General features: G+C 46.8%; 1 protein-coding gene across 2 annotated transcripts in view; it reads left to right on the plus strand.

Annotated features, from left to right (window-relative positions):
• The first annotated feature begins 4,730 nt into the window (after positions 1 to 4,730).
• Positions 4,731 to 22,141, plus strand: part of ADGRG5 (adhesion G protein-coupled receptor G5) — a 21,617-nt gene continuing 4,206 nt past the window's right edge. Inside the window, exons 1-10 of one of the 2 annotated variants that reach the window (XM_039880976.1) lie at positions 4,805 to 4,830; positions 15,552 to 15,714; positions 16,321 to 16,422; positions 16,625 to 16,703; positions 17,355 to 17,511; positions 18,081 to 18,197; positions 18,867 to 18,983; positions 20,431 to 20,583; positions 21,286 to 21,407; positions 21,665 to 21,933. In XM_039880976.1, the coding sequence (XP_039736910.1) occupies positions 16,359 to 16,422; positions 16,625 to 16,703; positions 17,355 to 17,511; positions 18,081 to 18,197; positions 18,867 to 18,983; positions 20,431 to 20,583; positions 21,286 to 21,407; positions 21,665 to 21,933 (1,078 nt within the window). In that variant the 5' untranslated portion in view covers positions 4,805 to 4,830; positions 15,552 to 15,714; positions 16,321 to 16,358. Of the gene's footprint in view, positions 4,831 to 15,551; positions 15,715 to 16,320; positions 16,423 to 16,624; positions 16,704 to 17,354; positions 17,512 to 18,080; positions 18,198 to 18,866; positions 18,984 to 20,430; positions 20,584 to 21,285; positions 21,408 to 21,664; positions 21,934 to 22,141 lie in introns of both variants that reach the window. The other variant, XM_039880975.1, reaches the window with a different exon arrangement.

Raw genomic sequence — 22,141 nt, forward strand, 5'->3', positions numbered from 1 at the left:
TCCCTCCCGGGGGGAGGGGAGGGATGGGAGGGGGAAGAGATGGCGGGGCGGGGGCGGTGGGGCCTCCGGCAAGCTGCGGCCGGGCTGTGACCCTCCGAGATGGTGGCGTGGGGGCGCCCGCCTAACTTTGGGGCCAGGGGCGCGGGCCGGGACGGCGGACTCAGCTACAGAGCCGGTGGGACCCCGACAGAAACTCCACCTCCGCATGGGGCCGAGGGTGGGGTGACGGAAGGCAGAGTCTGGGGGCCCGGCGGGGCCCAGCTTTCCCGCCTCGGGTTTCCCGAGCGCCAACGACATACTAGGCACTCCGCAGCAGACGTGGGCACCGCCTGTCCCGGGCTCAGCGCGTGGAGCGTGCGTACTTTTGTTAACTGCTTTCTGCTTAGTGTCAGCTCTGCCACCGAGTGGACGTGGCGCAGCAAGTCTCTGCCCCTCACCGGGCCTCAGTTTCCCGTTTGTACAACGAAAGGGTTAACCAAAGTAACCTCATGCGTGTTAAGAAACGCAGTGGGCACTTGGCACGCCAGGAGGAGATGGTCTCCATGTACAGTGGTGCTTCCTGCCCCCTGCAGGGCCGGAGCCCATTGCCGGATGGGTGGTCCAGGGGCATTTATGGTAATGCTCCCCTATGTGTGCCCAGACGCTGTGGGGCTTCCTCCCTTGGGAATAGGGTGTCTGCGGTTTTGGCGGGAGGGAGTGGAACAGACTCTGGGAGGGCCTCTTACCACATCCTGTACCTTGGAAGGCAGACTGAAGTGGATCTACCTACAAAGAGGACCAAACATTTACAGAGGTAGTGGAGGAAACCTTGCTGGATTGGGCCTTTACCTCGAAGAACAAACTGTGAACGATGAAGCTAAATTAGTTTTAACTCACGATTAATAATATTTAGATTATGATGGTAACCATGCACGCATTAGAATAATCAAAGAATCGACTCTGCGACATGAGGGTCATTTTTGCAAAAACATTTGATGGTTTCAAACTCAACCGTCATTCTGACTCCTTTGATGGTCACATAGTCCTCTCTCTGGAAGGTCTCAGCCAGTCACTTCTCTTACAGAAGTTCTCTGTGGTCTGCCGCTGCTCCGTGGTGTTACTTTCTATAGTGTTACTTCCATCAACTTCATGAAATCCCACACTTTTTGCAAGATTTGCAGCTTCACTTGCCTTCATTTGCTTTGTATTTGCATGGTTAAATGTTGATAGCACCTGGCAGTCAGCTAGAAACTGATTTGGGTGGGGATATGTGGTGTTTGAGAGGGAACTAATCTGTAGATGTTGCAGGGCCTGGACATAGATGTAGATGTTTCTGTGCACTTTGGACTTGCGAGATTCAAATGTGGAAAACTCAGAGGACCAGGATGTCCCCATGTTAAAGCTGAGGGAATGCTCAGGGAGGCTGTTGGCTCAGACAGACCCAAAGTCCCACAGTCACTAGGGGCAGCCGTGTACCAAGAGCCCAGAGTTAGAGTTTTCAGAGGTGGGATAGGCATGCTGGAGGTGGAGGAGGCTGAGTTGATGGTGAACCTAAAGCCAGTTGTGTCCTCTCGCTTAAAAGAGGAATCAGAAATACTGTCCTAGGAGTGTCTCTGGCAGGGGTGAGGTGGGAGAGCCACCCGCTCTTGGAACTAAGCCGGGTGCTGACCGTAGGCTTGGGGCAGTTCACATGAATTATCTGTTTTAATACCAGCTCTGTGAGGTGGGTGTTGTTAACACCATCTCATAGTGAGAAAAGGGAAAATCTGAAGTCCAGTGACAGGCCCTGGGTTTTACAGCTGGGCGGGGCTCAGAGCCCAGATCTGACTCTCGATTTTACCACTGTCCCTGCTGTCCCTGAAATCACACCTCCAAGCAGCCCTCTGGATGCAGTGCTGATCTGGCGTCAGCCTCCCAGTGGCCGCCAAGGGGTTTCCCTCCCCATCTCTGCACAGGTGTTTGATTGAGGCTGCGTCAGTATTTCCTACATTTCAGCAGTTCTCTGTCCTATATCTCTGCCACCACTTTTTGCCATCGACACACAGCAATTGTGCCATTGTTTACCTAGTGTTTTTCTTTAAGTCATTTCACTTTTTAGAACATGTATTGTAAGAATAGGAAATCTGTATCAGTTGGCATAAATAGAAGAAAATCATAAAAATAAATATGCAAACAAACATTTAGTTATAAAGGGAAACTTTTTGTTATAAAGGGACATAAGATGTACACACATGTTCATGGCAGCGTCATTTACAATTGTCAGAAGGTAGAAGGAACTCAAATGTCTGTTGGTGGACAAATGGTTAAACAAAATGTGGTCTTTACAATCTGAGGCATATTATTCAGCCTTAAAAAAAGAAGGAAAAAGAAGGAAATTCTGATACACACTGCAGCATGCATGAACCTTGAAGACATTATGCAAAGTGAAATGAGCCAGTCACAAAGGATAAATACTGTATGATTCCACTTACACGAGGTACCTAGAGTAGTCGAATCCAGACAGAAAGCGGAATGGTGGTTTCTGGGGATTGGAGGAGAGGAAATGGGGAGTTAGCGTTTAATGGAGTTTCGGTTTGGGAATGTGGAAAAATTCTGGAGATGGATGGTGGTGACAGTTGCATAGCAATGTCAATATACTTAATACCACTGAACCGTACACTTAAAAATAGTTAAAATGGTAAACTTCATGTTATGCATATTTTGCCACAATAAAAAAGCATTAAAAAGAATATCTATGTCTAATAAATTTTGAGGAATTAAAAAAAAGGACATAAGGCAGTGGTAGAGAGGGGTTAGAGACAATTGAGCTCTAAACGTAGGCTTCTCCTGTATGTAAGCAGGCTTGAGGAAAGTAAATGACTTTTTCAATGTGTGACTCTGTTTACCTAACGTCCTGTGTGTGTGATGGGGTCCCACTTACTCTCTTGCAGATCACTGGTGTGAGTAGCTCCTATGTGTGGCTCTCCCAGGGTGGAAAGTCGGGGGTGGCTTGCTCTGTTCTCTGCTGGTTGGGACTGAACAAGGGACTGGCATGCTTCATAAAGCCCAAGCATCTGGAATGTTTTATAAGGGAGATGGAGGCAGGGAAGGCTTCCCAGAGGAGGCAGGAGCCCTGACGGATGGAGAGGAGCTAGAGTGCCGCCCAAGTTCAAGTGTGTATCACAGCTGGACAGAACCAGGAGGTGGGCCCGCACATCCAGAACTGGGTGCAATTAGAAGTTTGATGGGGCTAGACCGTGAAGGCAGTAGGGAGCCACTGCTGACTTTTCAGCTGGGAAGTGTCTTGGCAGAGAGTTCTAGGATCTGGAGTGCAGGCCTAGGTAACCAGCAACCCAACTGAGGTGGGGGCCCAGTGAAGCTTGCACAGATCCAGGATGGAAAATCGAGGAGCTTCCGGGTGAGCAGGTCCTCTTTTCTGGCCCTGAGAGGAGCTGTCTGGGCTCACTCACAGCCTGGGAGGAGGGCTGCTGGTGTTGCAACCCTAGAGGTGGCTAGGAGACCTCAGGAAGGAAGCGCCTAGGGGTCAAGGTCTGGGTGGTAGTTCCAGAAAATCAAGTGCAGAGAAGGACAAGGACTTACTCAAGTCAGTCTCCCGGCGGAAATGTGGTCGAGGGGTCTGGACACAGGTGCACAGGGGCCGCTGCAAAGCCTTTGCACTGTGTGTGTGTGGATTGAGTTTCCAGAAATCTCCTTGCCCTCCAAGGATCAGCTCCCCTCCCCTTTCCCACAGAGGCCACCTCAGCTTCTTGCGGGCTGTACTTGGACTGATGCTGGAAGTTCCCTGGGGTGGGAGCGGAAAAGAGAACCATGTAGAGACCCACCTCCTTTCTTTTTTGTGGCTGCACCTTCACCCCACCCCCGAGGGTAAGAGATCACTTTTCTGAGTCAGAATTTTCCCAGGGAGTCTGGATGGGGCCCAGACAAAAGAGAGCATCCTGTCTCCCCACCAACACACACAGACACCTCTTTAGTGTTCAGTGGATGTCGCGGCTGGTGTAGCACAGGTTTATCCAGACCCCTGGTTCCAGGAGCAGCTGTCTGGCCTTCCAGGCCCACTGTTTTGGCCGCATTTTCTGAGCTTTGCCGCAGTGAGTCCCTTCTTCAGAAGGCTCTGCCACTGGGTAACTCTGGGCCCAGCCCTTGTCCCCTCCAGGCCTCAGGCTCCCCATCTATGAAACATCAGGGCTTGATGCAGCACTTCCGGTGACTGCAGCATTGCCTTTTATAAGCCCCTCCATCCCCCACGAGGTGGTGCTGTCATTATCTTCATTTTACAGAGGGGAAGCAGGTTCCAGTTTCAATCACTTGCCCAGAGTCACCCAGCCCATCATGGTGGGCCTGGTATTTGAACCCGGCCAGCCTGACCCAGGCCTTGCTCGAAGTTCTTGCCATCATCAATCTCCTTGATCGTCAGGTCAGGCAGGGATCATTCTCCCTTTCCTACAGATGGGGAAACTGAGGCCCAGAGAGGCGACATGTCTTGCCCAAGGGTGCAGAACCAAGGTGGGTCTTGAACCCATGCGGGCCGGCTCTCCTCGCTCTCGCCGCTGACACCAAGCACCTCTGACTGCTCCTGGCCCTGCGCATCGGGATCAAGGGGTGAGCTGGGTGCGGCCGTCAGCTCTGAGGAAGCAAGAAGCCTGCTGTAGGTCAAAGAAGAAGCGAAGCGAAAGTGTGGCGTGCAGGCATGGGGTGAAGAGAACAGAGAGAAGTGGGTGGGGGCGGGTGCGTGGGCGAGGGGCGAACGGAGGAGAGAGGCTGAGGCCGCGCGGACGTTCCCGACTTCCCCTTCCTCCTGCAGACGGCAGCAGACAGCGGCAGGACCGCGGAGAGACGGCAGCAGCTGCACAGGTCAGCCCCTCCGGGCCTCTCCATCCCCCGCCACCCCCCAGTTCTCTGTCGTCCTCCCCCGGTTCCCCAGCAGGCACTGGACATGCCTCTGCCCAGGCGGGTGCAGGGTAGGGGACAGAGAGCTGGGGACCCACCTTCATTCCCTTCACCAGTTTCTAGGTTCCTGGTGGCAACTTCAAATCTTGGGGAATGTAGAGATCTATGTGTTTGGAAAAAGGCAGTTCAAATTAAGGGACGGTTAGGTGCAGGGTTCCAATCTTAGCTTGCCCATGTGGCCTGGGGCTAAATCATTGGATCCTTTTTTTTTTTTTTTTTTGGACCTCAGTTTCCTCATCTGTAAAAAGCGGCTAGTCGAGCAACTTGCACCACAGGTGACAGAGATGAGACCTGGTACGGAGTTTGTACCGGGCAGATTGGCACGGGTGCAGTTCCTCTCAGAGTGACCTGGACTGGTGCCTGGGGATAGTGTGTCTCAGGGGAGTGGCTCTGGTGCTGGCTTGCTCTCAGATGCCTTGTTGGGCTTTGCGGCGGCCTCCCTTTCCCGACCTGAGAAATGGGCTAAGAATGGCACCTGTCAGGGTTTTCCTACAGGAACCACAGCGTTGGTCCTCGCCCAGGCCTGGGCTGGCCAGAGACGGGGCTCCAGCCTGCTTTTGGCAGGACTAGCTCTGTGGAAGGGGCAGGTGGGGCCACATACAGGCCCTGGTGCCGCTGGGGAGAGGGCGGGCTTCGGGATGCATGGTCAGCTCCGGGAGGAAGGCAGGGGTTCCTAAATCTGGAGCCCAGAGGTATTTCTGGCCTGGGACTTTGAGTTGAGCCATGATGACTGGGCATGTGGGTCACGAAAATGGTTGTTTGAGTTTCTCTCTCTGGGAAATAGGTCTCTGTGGACTCATTTCACAGATGAGAAAACCTGAAGCACAGAGAGGTCAAGTTGCTTGACTAGTATCACAGCCCAGGCATGGAACACCGGGAGCGGTGATCACATCTGCAGCTTCCAAAGGCTCTATACTGCGTTCCGAACATCTCCTTATCTCTCCGTTGGCTTAGATAAGGTCTTAGTTGCCCACACAGCTGCCCAGCCACCTTCGGGAGGCTGCCTTGCAGACCAGAGAGCATCTGACTTGGAGTATGAAGCCCTGGGCGTGAGTCCCGGCTTAGAACACCAGGCACACTCCTACATAGTACTCAGTTTCCCCTGGCTCAACTGGAACCATTTTGGAAGTCAAGTCAGGAAATCCTGTTTCCCAAGGGCTCTACATGACGAATTTCAGGGTGATGGGTGATGAGATGGCCAAGGGGATGGGGGAAGGATGGGTGGTGGCCTCTCGAGGGATGGGGACAGGGATGTTGGAGGCTGCAAGCAGAAGTGAAGATGGTGATTTGCTCCTGGGGAAGGGGGTGGAAACCACAGCTTCTATTTGGAGTGCCTGGAGAGGTGTCACTTCTGCTTCGTCCCTCTGTTTCTGTCTGGCACCTGGCTTTAGGGTCCAGACCTTGGAGTTCAAATCCGCATGACCGCCCGGGCCTCAGCTTCCCCATTCGCACTGTGAGAGGGTAGACAAGATGTCCCAAGGTCTTTTCTGCACTATCAGATCCTCAGTTTTCTTATCTGAAACATTTCAAATGGTTTCATTTGATAACTTTCTTTCAAACCTTTTCCCTCATCTCTTCTCTGAGGTTCTGAGAGGGTAGGTGAATTGCCCAAGGTAATGCAGCCAAATAAATAACATAGTCAAATAAATAAGAACCTGGTGTACTCCATGGCTCAAAGTCTCTATTCTCTTTTAAAATAAATGCATATGTTAATAAATAGTGTCAAGACAAATGGGTGACCACCAGAAAAAAAATTCAACCCTTATCTCACAGCGTCCCCCAGGATCATTGCAAACTGGATTGGAGATTCCAACGTAAAAAATGAAACCTGAAAAGTACTGGAAGAAACTTAGGAGGATTCCTGCATAATGTTGGAGCGGGGAAGGCCTTTCTAGCTATGACTCAAAATCCAGAAGCCAAAAGAGAAAAATCCTGGTGATTTTTATTACATAAAAATTATATATACTTCCACATGGCCAAAAGACCATCTGTAATGTCAAAAGGCAAATGACAAACTAGGAAAAATATTTGCAACTCAAATAATAGACGAAAAGCTAATTTTCTTATTAGGTAGAATGTTTCTGGGAGTTGATAAAGGAAAGTCTAACCCAGTAAAAAAACGGGGGGCAGATGACGAACTTGAACATGTGGGAAATGATGCAAACGCAGCTGTACTGTTTATAAGAGCAGAAGATTGGAACCAACACAAAGGACTCTGGACAGAGGACTGGTTAGATGAATTATGGTTTATCCCTCCGACATTAGACTATGCAGCTGTTAAAAACAGTGGAAGCTCTAGGTACTGTTATGGAAAGCTCTCCAGGATGTATTTTCAAGTGAAGAAAGCAAAGTGCAGAACAGCATGTGGAATATGCTGCTTTAAAAATTAATAAAATGGGGGAAATCATACTTGCTTATATCCATATTGAAGAAATTCAGGAAGATCCATAACACGCTAATAGTAGTAGTTACCTGGGGGTGACTGACTGGGGACCCAGTGGTCGGGTGACACAGGAGGCACAAATACTTAGCGTTTTATATCTTTTTGTATTTATTTATTGTTTATATTTGAAAGATATAAATCTCAAAACTATCTGAAGAGTAAATAAAAATTGAGACGTGTATAACGTATGTGGTATCACTGGAAAGTACAGACCAGCAAAACAGACGGACCCATAGTCTCACTCCCAGAAGTGACCACTGCTTATGCCTCGATGTGTATATCTGAGATTTTGCATATATAAGAATGTGATTTTTCAAATAAGCATTGGATTACATTGTTCTGCAACATGCTTTTTGTTTTTCGAAGCAATATGTCATTATTATTTTTTCCATAATGATAAATAGTCATTTGGAGCATAAAAAAAATCCTAAGCATTAAAAATTTTGTTTTTCTGTTGTGAAAGTAATTCATGTTTGTTGTAGAAAATTCAAACAATACAGAAAACATAAAATGAAAGTTAAAAAAAAAAACCTCTTCCCCTCAAAACATTAATATTTTGGTGACTAGATATCCTCATTGGCTTAAACATGCATATAAACATAATTTTTAATAGTGAAATGGCTACTTACTGTATTGTAACTTTTCATTTGGAAAAAAATGATAAATTCGCAGGAGGTTGCAAAAAAAGTAGTAGTATAGAAAGGTTTTATATATGCTTTACCCAATTTTCTCCAGTGTTAATATCTTGCATACCACAATATCAAAACCAGACTATTGACTTTGGTGCAATATACAAACTTTGGTCAGATTTCGTCAGTTTTGTACAAACTCATGTGTGTGTGTATGTGTTTGTGTGTGCGTGTGTGTAGTAGTAGTAGTTCTATGAAATTTTATAGCGTGTAATTCTTGTAACCAAAACCACGATCAAGATACAGAATCGTTTCATCACAGCCCGGTTTCCTCGTGCTGCATCTTTGCAGACACACACCCTTCCTTCCTAACCCTCGGCGACTACTAACCTGTTCTCCCTCTCTATAATTTTGTTATTTCAAGAATGTTATTTAAATTGAATCAAACAGTATGCAAATTCTGAGATTGGCTTTTTTTTGGAGGGGGGAGGGGGCGTCAGCATAATTCCCTGGAGACCCATCCAAGTTGTGTGTATCAAGTTTTTAAAAATTGCTGACTTGTATTTCATGGTGTGGATGTACCCTGGTTTGTTTAGCCATTCACCCACTGAATGGACATTGAGATCATTTCCGGTTTCGGGCTATTGTGAACAAAGCTTCCACTAGGCAGGTGTTTGTGTAAACGTGAGTTTTTATTTCTCTGGGATGAATGCCCAAAAGTGTGATGGCTGGGTCATATGTAGGTGCACGTTTAGTTTTATAAGAAGCTGCCAAACTGTTTTCCAAAACGGCATTGAACTGTAATTTATTTAATTATTCCTCTATTGATAGACATTTACATAGTTTTTAATTTTTCTTTATGATTAACAATGGTATTACAAATACCTTTCTATGTATATATATTCCTGGCTTGCCTTATTATTTCCATAGGATAAATTCATAAAAATAGGTTTTCTGAGTCTGAGGATATTTAAAATGAAAAGTTTGTACGTATTGCCAACCAATTCCGTTGGAAAGATTAGACACTTTATGTACTCACAGGGAGTGGAGTGTGCCTGTCTTTCAGTGGGTGCTGTCATATTTCAGATCTTTGCAAACCCAGTGGTAAAAAAATTCAATCCATGCTCTTAATTAATTCTCTCTGCTGCCACCATCATAAGTATACAGTCATGTATACATGTGTATCACAATCAAGATATAGAATGTTTCTATCATCTAGAGAAGTTGCCTTGTGCCCTTTTGTAGTCAATAGCTTCTCCCCAGTAGCTTTCTCCCCTGGCAGAAATCTGTTTTCTAGCATTATAGTTGACTTTTCTGAAGGATCATAGAAGTGAAAACATATGGTTCTTTGTGTCTGGGTTCTTTCACTTAGCATAATGATTTTGAGGTTCATTCATGTGTTGCCTATATCAGAGGCTCATTCTTATTTTATTACTGAATAGTATTCCACTGAATGGATATATCAAGGTTTGCCTTTTACCATCTGATGGATATGTGTGTTGTTTCCAAGTTTTGGCTATTATGAATAAAGCTACTATGAGCATTTGCACGTAGGTTTTTGTGTGGATGGATGTTTTCATTTTTCTTCAGAAAATATGTAGAAGTGGAATTGCTGGTTGTATGGTTAGTGTATCTTGAACTTTATAAGAAACTGCCAAACTGTTTTCAAAGTGGCTGTCCCATTTTGCGTTGCCTCCAGCAACGGATGAGAGTTCCAGCTATTCTATATCCTTTGTAACACTTGGTATTATCAGTCATTTTAATTTTAGCCGTTCTAGAAGGTGTCTACTGATATCTCATCGTGGTTTTTATTTGCATTTCTTTAATGACTAATGATGTTGAGCATATTTTCATGTACATATTTGTCATCTATATATCTTTTTGGTGTAGTGACTATTCAAATCTTTTCCCGTTTTTTGTTGCCTGTCTTCTTATTTAGTTGTAAAAGTTCTTAATATAGTCCAGATACAAGTTTTCAAAAAGTCAGATATGTGTTGGCAAATATTCTCTCAGTCTATGACTTGAATTCTCATTCTTTTAACAGTGACCCCCCTAAAGATTAGAAGTTAAAAATTCTGAAAGAGCTAATTTATCATTTTTTTGTTCTTTTATGGGTAATATTTGGTGTCATTTCTAAGAATCTTCGCCTCACCCAAAGTCAGAATAACTTTCTCTTTTTTTTTTTTCTAGAAGTTGTATATTTTGTTTTGATACTTCAATCTATGATCCACTTTGAGTTAAATTTGTTGTATGCTACAAGGTATGGATTGAAGTTCTTTTTTAAAATTTTTTGGCACAGAATATTCAATTGTTCTAGAATCATTTGTTGCAAAGACTATCTTCTCTCCACCAAACTACCTTTGCATCTTTGTCAAAAATCAATTTATCATATTTATCTGGGTATATTTTTGGACTCTCTTTTTTTCCTTTTGTCTACATGTCTATCCTATGCCAGTAACACACTATTTTGGTTACTGTAGCTTTATGGTAAGCCTTGAGATCAGATAGCGTGAGTTCTCCAATTTTGTTGTTCTTTTTCAAAATTGTTTTGACTACTCTAAATCCTTTAGTTTTCCATATAAATTTTAGAATCAGCTTGTCAATTTCTATAAAATATTCTACAGGAATTTTGATTTGAATTTGATTTGATTTGATCATGGGTATATTGGTCTGTAGTTTTCCTATAATGTCTATGACTGTTTTGGGCGCTACAGTAATATTGGGATAAAATGAATTTGGAAGCATTCCTGCCTCTTTTACTTTCTTAAGGGATATGTTTAGAATGTTATTATTTCTTTTTTTGTCTTTATTTTTTGGAAGAGTTCTTGTAGAATTGGTGTTATCCTTTGCTTAATTGTTTGAAAGTATTAACCAGTGAAGCCATTTGGGTCTAATGCTTTCTTTGTGGAAGGTCTTTAAACTACAAATTTAATTGCTTTAATAAATAAAGGACTATTCATATTATCTATTTCTTTTTGAGTAAGCTTTGGTAGCTTGCGTCTTTCAAGGAATCTTTCCATTTCATCTAAGTTATATAATTTATTGGCATAAATCATTACTGTTATTCCTTTGTCTTTTTAATGTCTGTAGGTTCTGTAGTGACAGCTTCTCTTTTATTGTTGATATTGGTAATTGTGCATTCCACATTTTTTTCTCGATCATTCTGGCTAGAGATTTATCAATTTTATTAATCTTTTCAAATAACCACCTTTTTGGTTTCATTGATTTTCCTCTATTATTTTTGCATTTTCTAATTCATTGATTTCCTTCCTTCTGTTTACTTTGTGCTTAATTTGCTCTTCTTTTTATACTTTATTAAGATGGAAGCTCAGATTACAGACTTGAAATCCTTCATCTTTTCTAATATAATCATTTAATGCTATAAATTTTTCTCTAAGCATTGCTTTAGCTGATATGATATGATATCCACAAATATATGTTGTGTTTTCATTTTTATTCCATTGAAATATTTTATAATTTCCCTTGTGATTTTGGCTTACTTAATAGTATGTTAATTTCCAAATATTTGGGGGATTTTCCAGACATCTATGTTATCGATTTCTAGTTTAATTCTTCAATTGTTGTCATAAAACATACTTTGAAAAGAATGTTTATTTTGCTGTTTTGGGTTGGAGTGTTCTATAAATATCAATAAAATCAAGTTACTTGATAGTGTTTTATGTCTTCTATGTCCAATTTTTGTCTATTTGTTCTATCATTTACTAAGAGAATAATATTACATTCTGCAACTATAATTGTTGATTTGCCTGTTTCTCTTTTCAGTTCTAACAATCTCTGCTTTATTTTTTGAAGCTCTGTTATTAGACACATATACATTTAAGACTGTTTTGTTTTGTTGTGTTTTTTGGTGAATTGATCCTGTTAGCCTTATATAATCTTTATCCCGGCAATAATATTCCTTATCTTAGAGTTTACTTTTTCTATTAATACAGCTATTCCATTTTACTTATGATTGATATTTAGTTTATTGGTGTCTTTATGTTTAATATGTGTTTCTTGTAGACAGTATATAGTTGGGTCTTGCTTTTATAATCCAGCCTGACAATCTCTGCCTTTTAATTGAAGCATTTAGATCATTTATATTTCATGTAACTATATATATAATTGAATTTAAATCTACCATCTTTCTCTCCTGCCCCTTGTGCTATTTTTGTGGTATCTTTTTACTGCTACATATATTATGATCCCTGTTATTATTTTGATATTAGACAGATATGAAAACCAAAGAAATTTATTTTATATTTGACACATTTTTTAACAGTTCCAACAGTTTTCATTTCTTTGTGTAGTTCCAGATTGCCATCTGATGTAATTTTCCTTCTGCTCTAAGAACTGCCTTAACTATTTCTTTTAGTGTGTGTCTGCTGGCTATGAATTCTCTAAGCCATTATTCATCTGAAAAAGTCTTTATTTTGTCTTTTATTTTAAAAAGATGTTTTAAAAAATTCTAGATTGACAGGTCTTTCTTGAGAGATCTGGCTGTCATCTTCTGGCTTGTATAGTTTCTGATAAGAAGTCTGCCGTAGTTTATCTTTTATCTTCTGTATACAGTGTTCCTTTTTTCTCTAACTGCCTTCAAGATTTTCTCTGAATCTTTGGTTTTGCAGCAGTTTGACTTGATGTGTTTTTCTTTGTATTTATTTCACCGAGTTTTGCTGAGTATCTTGGATCTGTGGTTTGTTGTCTTTAATTTTGGAAAATTTTCAGTCATCATCTTTTCAAATATTTCTTCTCCTCTGTTCTTTCTTCTCCATCTGAGACTCCAATTACTTGCATATTAGACCATTTGCTCTTGTCCCACAGTTCTTGGGTATTTGTTTTTTATTTTCATTCTTCTTACTCTTTGTGTTTCAATTTGGATAATTTATATCTTCTGTCTTCAAGTTCGCTGATTACTTTGTTCTGACTGGGTTGCTGGTAAGTCCATTGAAGAAATTCTTTATCACTGGTATTGAGTTTTTCATTTCTACTTGACTCTTCTTAATTGTTTCTGTTGCTCTCCTGAAATATCCTGTCTGTTCTGGGAGGTCCACCTTTTTCACTACATCTTTTATCATATTCACCATAGTTATCTTAAAGTCTCTATTTGATATTTTCAACATTTTCGCCATCTCTGGGTCTGGTTCTGTTGACTCTTTTATCTCTTTACAATGAGTCTTTTCTTTTTCTTGATTTTATGTGTGTGATAATCTTTGATTGAGTAGACATTGTGTGTAAAAGAACTATAGTAAGTAAGGTAAATTATATTTATACCTAGAAATGGTCATATTTCTCATGTTATGGTTTTAGCATAGGCCGTCGAGTCAATCTAGTCTTTGATTATTTGGGTTTAGGTTTTGCTGTTGCCATAGTTACCTTCTATGCACCACAATCTTCAAATTTCTCCAGTGGTGGACTGCCACTATTTTGTGCTTAGTGTGAGACCTCAAGTCTCATGGGGGTTTTCTCGGTATTTTCTCAGCTTTGCATGCGTGCGGCACAGAGAGAATCTCGCGTTGTGTCCCATCCCCTCTGCCAGCGGTAGACTGCTGTTACTCGTTACTTGGTGCAAGGTTTGTGGATTCTTGGTTCTTCTTCTCTAACCTCAGTTTTAGGCAGCCTTGTACCTGAGCCCCAGGAGTGGGGCTTTCTTAGCTTTTCTGTTTCTCCTCCAGTGACTGACAATCTTTGCCTTTTATTCAGAGCAGGTGCTAGAGCATAGGCAGACTTCCTGTTCTCCAACCCCACGGGAGCTAAACTCTGTTTGTACTGGTGGAGGAGTCTTGGATGTGAGTGAGGTTTCTGCCTTTTCTGCAGCAGCCTCAGCGGCGGCAGCGGCAGCAGCAGCAGCTCTCTGCTTTCTATTAAGGCAAAATCCTGGGCACTAGTGGGTTTTCTGTTCCTTGCCAGTGGCAGATGGCATTTGCCTGGTGTTAGTGCAGGTTTGGTGGTAGGTGGGTTTTGCATCATCTGTACACAATGAGTTTCTCCATCAGAAGCAGCAGACCTTTGCCTGATAGCAGATCAGGGACCTGTGGGATAAGGGTCTCACATCAGAGGATGGCCAGGGTATAGATGTCTGTCTCTAGTAGCAGCCAATCACCACCTTGTATTCATGCATGGCCCAGACCTCAGATGGCTTTTCCAGGTACTCCTGCTCTACCTTCAAACCTCGGCAGGTCCTATGGGGGCTCTCTAAGGTCTCTGCCCCACCCTAGTCATTCTCATGTGCACCCAATAGAAAACTGTGGGAAGACACAGACTCCCTTTGTATCTGGAGCTCCCAGGGGTTCTAAATTGTCATGCTAGTTTACATGCAACCTTTAAGAATTCATTAAGATACCAGTTCTTTTCTTTTCTTCTGCTTTTGTGGCAAGTACCTCTTTCTCGGGTGTTCTGTAAAAGGTGAACCAGTTCATCTTTGAAGGGCTTATGGGCCATTGGAAATCAGTTTGCTTTGTGACTTCTGCTCTCTAAAGGGCTCAAAAATTAATTTTGTATGTTATTTGGCTTTTTCCATTGTCATGATGGGAGTGATGTTCTCTTGTGGCTCTCTACATCGTAAACAGAGGTCTAAATCATTTTAATATGGTTTTTACACAATTAAAAAAATAAATCTCCCATTCAATGTTTTCATTATGACTGTATAAATTTTATTCTCTATTAAGTCAATATGTGTAGCAAGATTACATTTTCTTTCTTGTACAACTTGGTTATTCTGAAATTAATTGTTAGTTTTTGTTTTTCATTCTCAAGCTTTTTATAGGGCATTTCTCAAAATACTTTTTTTTTTTTAGATATTTCAACCTGTCAGATAGTCGATATCTTCTCTTCCTCCTCCTTTTATTTGTTGAGACCTCTCTCCTGGAGCCTTCTTTTCTCGTGCTGCCTTCTGCGCAGGATGTGCCCTAGTCCCGCCGCCCAACCGTCAGCCTGGGCCCTCTCTTCACACATTTTGTGAAGAGTAGTAGCTTCACTGCTCCTCTGGTGGGGTTTCCTGTCCCCTACGTCGTCTTCCATGATTTATTCCCTCATTTTGTTGGATCACCTCTTCTAGCAGCTTTCTGAGACAGGGGGTATATGTTTTAAAATACCTAGTGATTCTTGGTTGACCATTCATCTTTAAGGGTGAAGCACTAAAAACTTAATTGGTTAGCAGGGCTTGGCGATGGGTGAAAGTTTGGTCCTGGCCATTTCATCGAAGAACACCGAAACATCAGTAACTATAGCATACTGTTCTTGGAATGGTCAGTTCTTCAGAGAAGAATTTCCTTTTGCCTGGGGCATCATCATCCTAGCTGCTGCAGTCTTCCGGGAGCTGAGAGGAAGAGGTGGTGGGAAGGGGTATGGCTTTACTTTTCTATACTAGAATAGCACCCTTCCCCAGCCCTAAGATTCTCTATGTGCACCATCTCCAAGGAGTGAATTTTGTGGGGGGTGGTGTTGAGATGGCAGGGTGATGAGGAAGGCTCCTGGATGCCTCAGGTACCAGGGGAGATCTGGGGACCAAGGTGGTCGTTTTAAAGACTCACAACCAACAATCCCGTTTTCAGCCTCACCCTCCATCTGACCGTCAGAGGTTCCTGGTGCCTCCAGTTCTCAAGCGCCTCCAAGGTCGTGAGGCATGAACTAGCTGGCTTCCTCTCTCCCCTCCACCTCTCTCTCCACTGCAGGCACTGGGGTTCGACTTTTCAGATCTGCTGAATGTATCACAAGGTGGCCGCCTGTTCTGTAACCTCCAAAGTTTTGCTGACATCGCTCGGCTGCCCTTGTCTTCTTTGCCATTGTTCTGTCTTTGTTGCTCGGTGTCTGTTTTATTCACCGACTCTCATTTTAGTGGAGTTTCAAGGAGGGACGTAAATTCGCTGTCTTTAAGTAGAAGTTTATTAATTCATTTTAAAACTGAGGAAAATGTGGGCAGAGAGGGCCAGGTCCTTGCCCAACGTCACATGGCAGGTTAACGAAAGGGATGGGCAGGGTTACGTGTTGCTTGTTCCCAAGCAACTTCCCCCTGGGTGAGGTTGGGGTCCTGGGGAAGCCCCCCAGAGGGACTATTTTTGAGGAGGCCGGAGTGACTCAGGCAGAGTTGCTAATGGCAGGTATTATTAAACGGTCGAGGATTCGAGAGTCACAGAGACCTGGCTTCAGACAGCCTCAAGCAAAGCAAGGTCTCGTGCTCTCTGACCGCCAGTTTCCTCGTCTGTGAAATGCAGGAGCGACAAGGATCAGATAATGCGCTGTATGTCACTGTGTGAGACAACCAGACACCAAGAAGTTAGCGGTCACTCTTTGATCACATGATGACACACGCATTTTTTCCAGCGTGGGAGATGGTTCTTGGAGGGGACCTGACGTAGGACATGGATCGCCGCGTGGTGCTTTTCCTCTGCCTGGTTCTCGCGACTTCTCAGAGTGGAGCAGCAGGTAAGAGGGCTCTGCGGGGCTGCAGGGGCGATCCTAGCCCAGGCCCCCGGCTGCGATAGGGAGATCGAAAGGGGGCACATAGGCTGCCTGGGACAGTGGCGAGGTGAACGAGCAGTCTCGGACGTGGAAGCCCCAGAGGGCATGGGGCTGGGGGGCAGCTGTGGACAGAAGCTGAGGTGGGGATCTGACTCACTTCCCACAGAGGCATTCCAAGAATCCCTGAGATGGATGAAAAGAATGGAGATGGCGACCATAGAACAAGAATCGATTTCTTTTGTCGAGTGAGTTGTGGGTCCGTCCTTGCCTGGCTCGAATCAGTGGTGCCTCCCACCCCGAGCTTGCACCTTGACATCAGTGGTTCAGGGTTGGTCTAGTGTAGACTATTCATGCATTTATTCAACGCACGTTTATTGAGTACCTACTGGGTGCCTGACATTAGGCTCTGGAGATGCAGGATAGACATGTCTCTCTGCTCTCATCAAGGCTACTGTCTGATTTAACCATGGATAACATGAAACCAGGTGCAGAATCATAGGTCTCTGTGCATTTTTCTTGGAAGGGCTCCAAAACTCAGATTGGGCTTTCTAGGGTCTGTGACCCAAAGGCCGAGCAGCTCCGGATGAGAGGCGAATGATTATGATTGGCCAGAGAAGCATGGGGACTACGGGGCATTTCACTCAGTCAGCAGGGAGCAGCCCAGGAAGGCTTCCTGAAGGAGGTGTCAACAAACTGGGACTTGAACAAGAGTTAGTCAGGAGAAGGGGATGAGAGGGGTGGGGAGGTAAGGATGTGCCTAGAATGCTGTGTGTGCAAAGGTCCAGGGGTAATAGTGACAGGGGTAAGCGATGGGGGAGGTCCTGCCTTCCCAGGCCATCTGGAGCCCCTCTTGCTCCACCCCTACTCGGGGCTCTGGTCATCTCTCTTGCCCTCAGGCTCATCCGTGGTCTGGAGAGGAGGCTGTTGGAGGCCAGATTCGAGGGTCGCAACCTCACCTTGCAGACGTCCATCATTCAGACGCTGGCCTTCAAGTTGGGCTGTGACTTTGCTGGCCTCTCACTGAACAGTGCCACTCTGGAGCGGGTCTCCCAGGTCAGAAATGACTAGGGAATGGGGGTGGCTAATGTCTCCACCTCAGAGATTCTCCAGGGGTTAAGGTCTGGCTCCACTGCCCACTTCACCCTTTCACCTGGGCTTCGCCATGATAGCCGAGACTCGCAAAATGGGGCTGATGTTCTTTGGGGTGAATGATAGAAACGGGAGTGCTTTGTGGTCCCTCTAGGTCAGCGTTCCCTTCCAGTGTCCCCTTCCTGCCTTTGCAGGCCTGTGGGGGTGGGGAGCGGCAGTGGGAGAGGCCAGGGAATCTGTGTTCCTTTGAGGACCTTGGGGTGATTTCTGCTGAATGCCTGTGTGCTGGGGGCTCAGTCGAGTGGGGTAAATACCCAAATTCAAAGCCGGAGCAGCTGGAGGGAAGGTCCGGATCTCAGGAAGTTTGGACGGTGGTGCAGCCAAGGAGGCAGGTTCTTTAGGTGGAGGCTCTGAGGAAGGAAATGCTGGGGTGAGGCTGGGAGAGCTTCATAGGGCGCGGGGGCCAAGGAAGGTGTCGGGGCTGGTCTGGAGGCCTTGGACACCAGGCTCAGCCTGTCTCTTGCCCTCCGCAGGCACAGGCCCAGCATGCCATGCAGTTTCCAGCTGAGCTGACCCGGGAGGCCTGTAGGACCCACCCCCGGGAGCTGCGTCTTATCTGCATCTACTTCTTCACTGCCCACTTTTTCCAGGTCAGCACCACGGTGGGCCCTGGAGGGCAGGAGCTGGCCACTTCCTGGGGGCACTGCAGGCATCCACGCCACCTCCTGGACTCTGGGTGGGGACCAGCACCTGTGGGTCCAGCCCACTGTGCAACCTTAGCCAGCCAGTGTCCCCCCTGGGCTTCTGTTGAAGCAGAGCGGTGGGAGGCACAATTACAATGTGCAAATGAGACCTAAGAACCCTACCAGGTCTGTGCATGTCCCTAGGCGGAAGTCAGACAAGGTCACAAGATTCCTCTCCTCAGAGAACTCGCTATCTTGGCAATAAGACTAGAACCTGAAAGCCTTAGTTTTAGCTCAAGCTTGTTTACAACCATAGAGATGCAAAGTGATGAATGAGTCAGGGTGGGGTCAGGGTTACTCCCAATGAGCAGGCCAGGAGGGCCCTGGAGAAGGTGCCTTTTAACCTTGGCTTTGAAAGTGAGTTGGGATAGTGGCGGAGCGGAGGGTACAAGGCTGGAATACATCAGATGGGAAATGGAGCTGCGGGGTGGCAAGAGGACAGTTTCCCAGGTGGAGGGGACAGCATGTGCCACTTGTCATCCAGGGAGCAGGCGCTGGAGAAGGCGGGGCTCTGGGACCTCCTCCAGGGTCTCCTCACGTCCCCTCCAGTCAGCCCTTCTTCGGTTGCCCTTCCAGAATGACATCAACGCATCTCTGCTCAATGACTATGTCCTGGGGGCACAGCTGGGCCATGAACACGTGAACAACCTCAGCGAGCCGATCAACATCAGTTTCTGGCACAACCAAAGCCTGGTACTGGGAGGGTGCCCCATTTCCACCCCGCCACTACCCCCTTATGTCCTGTTGAACATTGGTTTGACTAAACTCAAACCTGGAGAACCATCTTGGAAACAAACCGTTTTAAATTCATCACTTTGGAAATTCCTGCCAGAGAAAGAAGAGAAGCTTTTACTCACTGTATCATCCAGGCTTCTTTAAGTTGCAAGTGATAGAAAACCAACTCTAGCCAATGTAAGCACAAAAGGGAATTTATTGGCTCATGTAAATAAAATGTCCGGGGCTTCAGGCACGGCTGGATCCAGGGGCCAGTACGATGCCATAACGGCTCTGTGGAGGCTCTGAGGAAGGAAATGCTGGAGTGAGGCTGGGAGGGTCTCTTTCCATCTTTCAGCGATGGTCTGCCTTGGCTCTCTACCCTGTGGCAAGATGGCAGCTGAAGAGCTGGACTTCTTTCCCCTGTTCTCAGCAGGCTCTTTCTCACAAGGCAACCAGAATGGAATCCTAATGGTCCAGCAGGGTCACGTGTCCACCCCCAAATCATCACTGTGCCCAGGGGTGTGGAATGCGTGGGTTGTCCAGGCTTGGGTCCCACGGCCCAGGGACCAGGCCGGATTCATCGGAGGTGGGGTGGGTCCTCAAGGGAAGTGTAGATGTTGATGCCAGCAGGAGAGAAATGGGCTGCGGGGCGGGCACAGGCCCTGACGCCCGCGCTCGTCGGTCCCTGGCGTTCCTGAAGAGCCCGGCGCCTTCACGCTCTGGCCCTGTCTTCCCGTCGGCCCCTCCTGTACACTTGCGATTTCGTCATCATCCTTCCCTTTCGTTCCTCTGGGCCTTTGCCTCTGCAGTTCCCCGTCACCTGGGATGTCCTTGCTCCACTTCCGTTGCAAATCCAAGGTGTCCTCTAAGGCCTCAGGGCCCCAGAGGTCCCTTCCCTCCTCAAGACCCCTCTACCCCTTCTTCCATGGTTTTCCGTGTCACTGCCTGTGTCACAGCCACCACCCGTCCACCCGCGTGGCTTCCCTTCGGGGTTGTCTGTGGATGAATCTCTCTCTCCCGCCCTGGGAAGGGTCTGGACCATTATCAGGCCCCACAGGTAGCAGAAGGAAGGGGACATTTAATTATAGAGCACCTATTGCATAGGCTAGAGTTGGGCACTCAAGGATCCTCCTTGCCTTGAATTTTTCTACCACCTTTATGACTTAGTATAAATGATCCCATTTTGCAAATGAATCAGCCGAGTGAGGCTCAGAGCTCTGCAACTTGCCCAGGTCACTCTGAGTCCATGGGAAGGTGGGGCTAGAATCTGGGTCCACCTGATGGCAAAGCCCAACCAGCACCTGGTAAAATGTTGACAGGATGCAGTTGAGTCATCTTAGGCCTCCAGTTTCTAGACCCTGACCTGTGGCCCTCCCCGGCACCCCTTGGATGCACCCAACTCCACTCCAGCATCTCCCCTTAGGAAGGCTACACGGTGAACTGTGTCTTCTGGAAGGAGGGAGCCAGCAAGCAACACTGGGGGGTCTGGAGCCCTGAGGGCTGTCGCACAGAGCAGCCCTCGCCTACCCAGGTGCTCTGCCGCTGCAACCACCTTAGCTACTTTGCCGTTCTTATGGTATGTGGGGGTCAGAGCTGCAGAAGGTCCCATGCTTAGGACAGAGGAGGAAGGGAAAGGCTGGTGCAAGGGACAAGAAATCCTACTCAGATGGGCTTGGTGCGGGGGAAGGAAACTTATGGGCTTGTGTTCCTGAAAAGGCTTCAGGCCTGGCTTAATCCAGGGGCTCAGTATCACCGAGACAGGCCTTTATCTCTGTTTCTCAGTTGTGCTGGCTCCGTGGTGGCTTAGCCCTCCGACTGGATCTCCCCATGGAATCATAATATGGCTGCCGGCACTTTCAGGCTCATGTCCTACTAGCTTTTAGGCCAGTAGAATGAAAGCGTCTCTTACCCAATTCTGCCAGCCAAAGTCCTGCAACCGAGTCCTATCAACCCGGTGTGCTACATACACATCCCTTGACCAATCACTGGGCAGGAGGAGGGAGGGTTCCGACGGGCCAGACCTGGTGCACCTGTCCACACAGAGGGAGAAGTGGTGTGTCCACCTAGAGGCTGAAGGAGGGAGGTTCTCACAAGGAGAGGAGGATGAGTGGAGAGCGGGGGAAAGCCGCCGTGTCTGCCGTGGCTTTTTTCAAGCCAGGACCGTGGTGTGGATTGTGGGGCAAGGGGGCACGGAGCTGAGGTCTGGCATGTCTCTGATTGAGCCTGGGTGGGGCCCATTTCCATGCATCCAGCCTCCAGCCACGCTTTCCTCCCACAGCAACTGTCCCCAGTCCCGGTCCCTGCAGGGCTGCTGGCGCCTCTCACCTACATCTCCCTGGTGGGCTGCAGCATCTCCGTCATGGCCTCCCTGCTCACCATCCTGCTGCACTGTCACGCCAGGTAGTCTCCTGCACCGGTGCCGGGCCTGCCCAGCCACTGCTGCTCAGCGCCCCGCTTTCTTACTTGGTCCCCAAGAGTGGGGTGGGTTCTCCAGAAGGTGGAGTCCAAGAGGCAGGAGACCAGCCTCACTGAGTGGCTGCTGCCGGGTCCCTGCCCCCTCTGGACCTGTGTCCCTGTCATTGGGTGTCTATGAGCCCAGGGGGTGCTGCTGTCTGGGTGATGATCCGGGCCACAGAGGGCCATGCTCTCGCCCACAGGAAGAAAAGTGACTCCATAACACACATCCACATGAACTTGCATGCCTCTGTGCTGCTCCTGAATGTCACCTTCCTGTTGAGTTCTGCACTGGCCACGCCCTCCGTGCCCGGGTCAGCATGCATGGTGCTGGCCGCCGTCCTGCACTATGCACTGCTCAGCTGCCTCACCTGGATGGCCATCGAAGGCTTCAACCTCTACCTTCTCCTTGGGCGTGTCTACAATATCTACATTCGTAGATATGTGTTCAAGCTCTGCGCAGTTGGCTGGGGTAAGCACAGCCTCCCTCCCCTCTTGCTTCCTGAGACTTCCGGCTGGACAGGGTATCTGCTTCCTTCTCCTTCTCCTTCTTCTCTTCATCCTCATCACAGTGGCCACTGCCAAGACCACTGGTCATCATCCCTGCCAACAGCTACCACCACTTCCTAATTACTGTTCTTATCATCACTTCCACTTCTAAAACCTCCATGACCATCACC

This window comes from Pteropus medius, unplaced genomic scaffold (genome assembly GCF_902729225.1).
Source record: "Pteropus medius unplaced genomic scaffold, Ma_sr-lr_union100, whole genome shotgun sequence".
Lineage (NCBI taxonomy): Eukaryota > Metazoa > Chordata > Mammalia > Chiroptera > Pteropodidae > Pteropus > Pteropus medius.